The 8475-nt window shown below is 38.6% G+C and overlaps 2 protein-coding genes across 2 annotated transcripts in view; both read left to right on the top strand.

Annotated features, from left to right (window-relative positions):
* Positions 1 to 3673: 3673 nt before the first annotated feature.
* Positions 3674 to 7173, top strand: LOC140942872 (coadhesin-like). The gene has a single exon (XM_073391887.1). It carries the CDS (start codon positions 3706 to 3708, stop codon positions 4498 to 4500), a length of 795 nt encoding a protein of 264 aa, XP_073247988.1. The 5' UTR covers positions 3674 to 3705; the 3' UTR covers positions 4501 to 7173.
* Positions 7174 to 8383: 1210 nt separating this feature from the next.
* The window catches only part of LOC140942505 (echinoderm microtubule-associated protein-like 6), a 49629-nt gene continuing 49537 nt past the window's right edge, over positions 8384 to 8475 (top strand). Inside the window, exon 1 of the mRNA XM_073391418.1 lies at positions 8384 to 8475. This exon is cut by the window's right edge and continues 163 nt beyond it. Within this exon, the coding sequence (XP_073247519.1) occupies positions 8442 to 8475 (34 nt within the window). The 5' untranslated portion in view covers positions 8384 to 8441.

Raw genomic sequence — 8475 nt, 5'->3', positions numbered from 1 at the left:
AACACTTATACGTATCATCATCGCATCATCGCGCATTTTAGTGAATTTTTTTAGGGTGAGCATGTTATTCGAGAAAATGGAGCATTAAGGTAAAGCATTTTAGCGAGGAAACAAAAAAAAGCTTTTTAAATGCACAAGATCCTGGCCCGGCTTCTCTTCAGGTTACTTATAACTGACACCTGTCATTCTTTAATAACCACTGAACCAGTGACAATGCTTCCAGCTTCACTCCGACACTGATCAACATGGCTCACACCCATGCCAAAATCAAGCACGGGGAATAGATTTTAAAACTACGACCTGACACTATTGCAGTGTCAAGCTCAGAAATTGTTTTCAAACTTGGCCAACGAACAGGGAATATTTATCTCTTGACTGGTGGATTAGTAAATTCAGACAAAAAAATTCATAAAATGACACCAAACGGTTGACATCTGTCAATCAGTAGGATTCTAAATGGCTTCCCATGGCTTGAAAACACTATTTTACATTTTTTAAGGCTTTAAAGATACCTTTTTTGCACTTTTGAGAACATCACTTCCAGCTGCTAAGGTTTTTCGCGCTTTTCAGAACATCGCTTCCAACTGCAAAAAAGGTGCCTTTTTGTGCCTTTCATGAGATCGCTTGAAACAGAAAAAAAAGGTACCTCTTTTGCGCTTTAAAACATCGTTTGGTAAAGTGAGAAATGGATGAAGAGCGGACAATATTGACGTCAAAATATCATTCACTCGAAAGCTGCAAATACCTGACTTCTTTTTCAACAAAAGGAAGCTTTTCTCAACTTTTATCCTAAACGACAAGCATAGACAAAAAAGGTAACAATTTTGCATTTTGTCCTACCGAAAATGAATGTAGAAACTTAGTTTTTCTGCTGGTTTTAACTAGCAGAAATGACCTTTTTGTAAAAAAGTAGAATTGCCGGAATCTTTCACTGATTCAACCCCTTGTGAGTTTCTGGTTATACTTAAGGTGACTCGACCCAGTTTTTTGGGGGGGTACCATCCTACTTTGAAGCTCTCTGGTATCCCCACCTTTACTTTTATCGTAAGTCTAACACATAGAATGGATAACATATAGACCAATCTACAATATAACATAAAATTTTGGCGATCGGAGTAAATATCACGTGGTTATAATGCCACGCCCCTTTGAGGTCTGAGTCGAAAATCTGCTGTTGCCGGCATTTTTTCGTGAAAATCTCTCGGCTACACATAGTGCGCATTAGTGCCTTGCGCTGAACAGAGTTTCACCAAAATCGCAAAGACCCAATTCGAGAAATTCAGCGGTTTCCAAATTTAGGTCATAATTTATGCGAAAATAATAAGCAAACTTTACACGGATTATATCTAATAAACTATGAGATTCATCTCTGTATTTTGGGCATCGTTATAACAGATGGGTCCTTGCAAGTCAGCAAAACAATTTAGGGCCTTGTAAATGCGCGCGATTTCGAGCAAAGAAAACGTTTGTCAGCGTTTAAGAGTCAATCTCACGAAAAAAGCATTCTCTTAAAACTTCGTAGTTTTTTTTCCTTCAAATTCTTTTAGCGCCACAATTGATTAACTAACTACCCGGACTCTGAATTTCATGGTCATCGAAAAACTGTGACATTATCTTCTATAAGCCCAAACTTGAGTAAACATTGAAGATTTTTAGCGTTTTGGCTGAGTTTGTGCTTTGGGAGTTGTCTATTGTTTCTAGTCTGTCATTATACAGCATTCTTGTTCAGCACGCGTGCCATGACCGCGCTTTTTCTATATGTTTGCTTTGCTCGAAATCGCGCGCATTTACAAGGCCCTAAAGCGTTTTGCTGACTTGCAAGGACCCATCTGTTATAACGATGCCCAAAATACAGAGATGAATCTCATAGTTTATTAGATATAATCCGTGTAAAGTTTACTTATCATTTTCGCATAAATTATGACCTAAATTTGGAAACCGCTGAATTTCTCGAATTGGGTCTTTGCGATTTTGGTGAAACTCTGTTCAGCGCAAGGCACTAATGCGCACTATGTGTAGCCGAGAGATTTTCACGAAAAAATGCCGGCAACAGCAGATTTTCGACTCAGACCTCAAAGGGGTGCGGAATTATAACCACGTGACATTTACTTCGATCGCCAAAAATTTTATGTTATATTGTAGATTGATCTATATGTTATCCATTCTATGTGTTAGACTTACGATAAAAGTAAAGGCGGGGAAACCAGAGAGCTTCAAAGTAGGATGGTACCCCCCCCAAAAAACTGGGTCGAGTTACCTTAAGGTCTTAAAAATTCGTAGTTTTTTTTCCTTCAAATTTTTTCAGCGCCACAATTGATTAACTAACTACCCGGACTCTGAATTTCATGGTCATTGAAAAACTGTGACATTACCTTCTATAAACCCAAACTTGAGTAAACATTGAAGATTTTTAGTGTTTTGGCTGAGTTTGTGCTTTGGGAGTTGTCTATTGTTTCTAGTCTGTCATTATACAGCATTCTTGTCCAGCACGCGTGCAATGACCGCGCTTGGCTGACTTCCGAATATGATAATTTTGGTACAGTGAGACAGCCTATCGCGTGATACATAGAGGTTTAACTCACAATTTTTAATCAATTCTCGTGCTTCTTGTGCCTTTGCAAAAAAATCAAGAAGTGCTACACACTAAATCTACTTATTATTAAAAAAATATCGTTTTTTCATAGGTTTAATGCAAGCCACGGGAATCCCTTCTATTTTCTTATACTAAATTATCATATCTCGGTGAGCATTCGGAAGTCAGCCAAGCGTGGTCATTGCACGCGTTCTGCACAAGAATGCTGTATAATGACAGACTAGAAACAATAGACAACTCCCAAAGCACAATCTCAGCCAAAACGCTAAAAACCTTCAATGTTTACTCAAGTTTGGGCTTATAGAAGGTAATGTCACAGTTTTTCAATGACCATGAAATTCAGAGTCCGGGTAGTTAGTTAATCAATTGTGGCGCTGAAAAAATTTGAAGGAAAAAAAACTACGAATTTTTAAGAAAAAGCCTTTTTTGTGAGATTGACTCTTAAACGCTGACAAACGTCAACAAATAGCGAAAACTATAATTTCTATATGTTTGCTTTGCTCGAAATCGCGCGCATTTACAAGGCCCTAAATTGTTTTGCTGACTTGCAAGGACCCATCTGTTATAAGGATGCCCAAAATACAGAGATGAATCTCATAGTTTATTAGATATAATCCGTGTAAAGTTTGCTTATCATTTTCGCATAAATTATAACCTAAATTTGGAAACCGCTGAATTTCTCGAATTGGGTCTTTGCGATTTTGGTGAAACTCTGTTCAGCGCAAGGCACTAATGCGCACTATGTGTAGCCGAGAGATTTTCACGAAAAAATGCCGGCAACAGCAGATTTTCGACTCAGACCTCAAAGGGGCGTGGCATTATAACCACGTGACATTTACTCCGATCGCCAAAAATTTAATGTTGTATTGTAGATTGATCTATATGTTATCTATTCTATGTGTTAGACTTACGATAAAAGTTAAGGCGGGGATACCAGAGAGCTTCAAAGTAGGATGGTACCCCCTAAAAAAAACTGGGTCGAGTCACCTTAATCCAATCCCAGAATATTTCATGAACGCTACATGAAGCAGCTTTCGCACTAAAAGGGCCTTAGCAACCACCGCTTCTTCAAGCAAAAATCAAAAATTAAGACTTTCTGCATATTGTTAATCATGGCCATTAGTCGGGGAAGACTTCCTACTCTAATTGCTGTGGTCTGCGCGGTAGCTATTCCACTATATTTTATCGTGAAGAGAACTTCCCTTGATGGAGGATATGGTGAATGGTCTGAATGGGGACGGTGTTCGAAAGAATGCGGAGAAGGAACGAGTGAACGGCATCGCAATTGTTCGAATCCCACACCTGGATATTTTGGGAAAACTTGTTTGGAACTAACACTTGGTCCACCAATTGAAGAAAAACAGTGTAAAGATAAAGAATGCCCTATAGACGGCGGTTTTTCGGACTGGGGTGCATTCGGAGAGTGCAGTAAACCTTGCGGAGACGATGGCGTTAGGAAAAAAACACGTACGTGTTCCAATCCGCCGCCTCAGCATGGCGGCAAAGACTGCGAAGGACCGGCTGAAGAAACAGAAGCTTGCAATATTAAACCGTGCCCTGTAGATGGAGGTTTCACCGATTGGACACCTTTTGGCGAATGCGACAAGACATGTGGCCCAGGAGTGAAAAAGAGAACAAGAGCTTGCACAAATCCTGCCCCTGCCCATGGTGGAAAGAACTGCGAGGGACCGATAGACGAGGTGCAGGAATGCAACGTCAAGCGTTGTCCTGTTGATGGTGGATTCACAGAGTGGAGCGAGTTTGGACCCTGTGATAAAACGTGCGGTGGTGGCATGCAGTTTAGAACGCGAAATTGTACCAACCCAGCACCCGCAGATGGAGGGAAAAATTGTGATGGGCTAATACGAGAGACGAAAGAGTGCAACTCTCAGACCTGCACGAAATAGCCCTAAAGTTTGGTTTCTGTCAGCATATGGATTTTTTTTTCAAGCAAGCACATTTTTATACATTGCAACTCTTGACTACACAGTGCTCTTAGATTATGCATGGACACCGGGGCATGGACTTAATATGCCAATCGATTTGAAACTACAGTCATAGAGAGCCTTCACGTTCATTTGGAGTTAAAAGAATGTGACATCAAGAAGTAAACTTGCCTGTTGTCCTTATGAGTATGCTGTCTTTGTCTCAGTTTCCATAACATTTGCGATGTGTTGCGGTGTGGTTCTGTAGCATCGCATTCAATTCAGTGACGGTTGGATTACATAATATTTCAGTTGTATTGTGTTGCGCATTTTGTGTACCTTATGTCTTGCATGTTCATCATTGTTGATTATTAATTATTAATGATTTGAAAGTTAATGGTACAAAGTTAAATAGTGACAAGGGTCTGAAGCTGTTATCGTTCTATGAATGCCTCCACTTGACTGGTTTCCTGGTGGGGAAATTTATGACAGAGCGATTTTCGTATGACCTTGAAATGAAAACGTGTGAACAAAACCGAAACACAAAACAAACGGAAATAGAGAGATTTGATTGGTTTATCGAATGGATACAAACACGTGCGGCTTTTGGTCTGTTAAGTGAACGCTTGGGTGAAAAAAACTTCATGTCCAAGAACTTCCTAGAAATCAACTGATACTTCGCTTTGACATCATACTGTAACACAATTGGCCAATCGAACATTGCTTTCTCCATATTAGGGTTTTCTTTGGTGGGAAAACGAATAGGCCATGTTTTGATCTTTTTATCCATTGGCTAATAAAACAAATAACAAACACTTACCGAAACCATTTTTCAAGGTCATACGAAAATCGCTCCCATTAAAATAAAACAAAGGGTATTGACTGATAAATAACCATGCCACCGAGGCTAAATGAACTTCTGGTTCAGTCAAGCAGAGGCATTCATTCCAGGGTTTAGTGAGGTTTACTGGGGTTTCATTTGCAGGCATTCATAGCTCCAAAAGGTGGTCCTCAAATACTGTATGCTTTTTTCATGGGAGTAATGACACGTTGATAAAATACTTTTGACCATGATACATTAATCGTTCAACTCATGATAAGTAAACAAATGGTGTCAAAGCTACAGGTATTATGAGACTACGACCATTAAGAATTTTATGCCCAAAATAATCTTGACCCTTGTCTCTTTTCTCTCTCTTTATGCTGAGCCCCTAGTAATAATCAGCAAGAGACGTGAGATGTAAAGCAAACAAAGGTGCAACGTGATACGACTGAAATATTGTGTAATTCAAACCATCACTGAATTGCATGCAATGCTACAGAACCACACCTCAACGCATTGCAAATATCGTGGAAAGAGAGACAAAGAGAAGATGCAAAAAGGTTTCTTGATGTAATATTTCATTTAACTTTATTTAATTGTCACAAAATTTACAAATGAACATGTGGACTCCCTATGCTTCAACATCCCGGCGGTCCTACCCTGGGCATTTGACCATCACTTGTACTCAGTGAGTAGGGAATTTGACCTTTGCTTGTGTAGGGTGAGGAATTTGAACCGTAAGTGTCATGTTTAACGTCTTTTTACCATACCATGTCTGACAAGATAGCTTGATAGATGCAATCTTTCTCATAATAAGATGGAGGAGTTTAAAGGTAAAAACACATATTTTGTAAAAGAATGGCTTGTTCGACAAGGACTTTCAAAACCTAAATGTATGAATTTGACTTTTTTTTAATTCCACGACCTTAATTCACTCCCTTGTTTAATACAAAGTATATTATCATTGGTACATATAGCCCAACTTACCCTTCAACATCCAAAACATTCACCATAAATTTATCCATGCACAGCATAATAAATGCAAAGTTTGTTTTTCGAATTCACAATCTGCAAAACATTTTTTCTTTGGGAGGAGTCTATATGGGGCTAGCATGTAATGGGAATTTGAGTCTCAAAAAGTTCAAATGCCTGGGGGTTGCCTGGGGACGGGGACGTTGAAGTTTCTGATTGGCAAACGTGTCTGCTTAATGCAGAAAATAAGTAAAGAAAAAAATCGTCCTTTAGATAGTAAATAATTGTGTGAATGAATAGGTAGAACTTTGTTTTGTGATTTTGTAGTTTTAGCATATTTACAGCTCAGAACAATCTGATAATTTAATGCGAATTAATATAAATTAAGTGTGTCATAAGTCAAGTATGACATTAATAGCCTCTTGTAATTGCATGTGCATTTAAAACGTATAGGGAAGTAAGAGTTTTTGGGAGAAAATACTGCCTGAAGACTAAGTCAGTCAGTCATGATCACTGTCTTTTAAGTTATTTCTTGACAGAGGAGTGTAAATGTTTTAGCTTACTTTGGTTTGGTGCCAATGGTCTATGCTTGAAAGGTGTAAATGAATAATAGTGCTATATCTTAGTGCAATTTCTCAATTTTTGTACTCTTAATATTTTATTATTGAATGTATTTTAAGCTACATATTTAGATAGGAGTAGTATATGTTTTTTTTCTCTAATGTATTTTAAGCTACATATTTAGATAGGAGTAGTATATGTTTTTTTTCTCTAATGTATTTTAAGCTACATATTTAGATAGGAAAAGTTTGTTTTTTTTTCTAGAAGAAAATGAAATTGATGTGGCCCGATTTCCTCAATTTCAGACTCTTTTTGTTTAATTTGACTTATTTGTGCTACTCCCATAATTGGTCTTAACAGCTATGTGCTGCTGAACAGGATGTGATGTTTTGGGTCTATTTATTTGGAATTCAATCATTTTACCAGGCATTTTAAATACATTTATACCAATCATGTTATTAGTTTTACACAATCCTCATCAAGAATATTTTAGAAAAACTCAAGTACAGGGGAAACTCCACTTTTGAAATAGACAGGGGTGACCACTGGACAATTATTAGAAAAATATATCCCTAAAAAAGACCAAACTGAGAGTGGCTCAGTCCAGCTCAGTATGGTGGCATTTGCTTTGTTTCTTTATGCACAACCCTTAGTGATACCTTAATGGGTGACTGGTTTTCCATCCTGAACGCCCTAATCATCACTGTCATTTTTGTGTGAAAGTCCCTTACACCTGAGCCCACTCTGGTACCCACTCAACTCCTTCCAATAAATGGAACTTTAAGGGTGTTTTGGGCCACATGAAGGGTTTCATTTTACATTCAAGGAGTACTTTTAGAAATTTTTAGTCACGATGATGGATCACATTGGGATATCTTCAGAGAATATTCTGAGACTGGTGGGTTCAGTTTACTGTTTTAATTTTTAAATTTTGCATCTATTAGCCCTTTGGGCTATTTCCAGACTAAAATGACAGATGTCGCTAAAAAAGTGCACCTCTCTGGTGGAGCCCCCTGTATAGGCCATTACTAAATGGAGTACTCCTCACCCCGGGTTTCTCCCTCTTCGGGGGGGGGGGGGGGGGGGTATTCCGGATTTCAAGTGACAGGGAAGATCGAATGGGAGCAAAAATCAAAACCTGTCAAAACCCAAAATAACCCTTAGACCAAAATTTAACCCCCCAAAAATCCCATGCCAAATTTCCTAGCCTTAAAAATTTCCAGTAAGCATTAAATGATCATTAGTTTTGAATACCCAAAAAAATCCCTACTTAAGTCAAGCTACCCAAAAAAATACTTGCCAAAATTTTCCTACCAAAAAAATCCCGAAATCAAAAATTTCAAACCCCAAAAAATCCTTCGATCGCCCCTCTCAATTGAAAATGACTTTTGTCACAGTCACAGCGTGACATCACATCCAATCCAATCAAATCCCAGCTTCCTATCGGTTTGAACGTGTGTCAACCAATCAACACGTCAGCTCGTTCTCGAAGCGACTACGCTCGTAACGCGAGTGAGAAAAGTTGTTTTGGCGGGTTCGCCTGTCATGTTGGTAGTTGGTTTGCAAAATGACAGACAGAACTGCTCCAACCTCTTCGCTAA

Source organism: Porites lutea, chromosome 7, assembly GCF_958299795.1.
Source record: "Porites lutea chromosome 7, jaPorLute2.1, whole genome shotgun sequence".
NCBI lineage: Eukaryota > Metazoa > Cnidaria > Anthozoa > Scleractinia > Poritidae > Porites > Porites lutea.
Note: the sequence above shows the minus strand (reverse complement) of the source record. Positions and strands in the feature narration are given on the sequence as shown.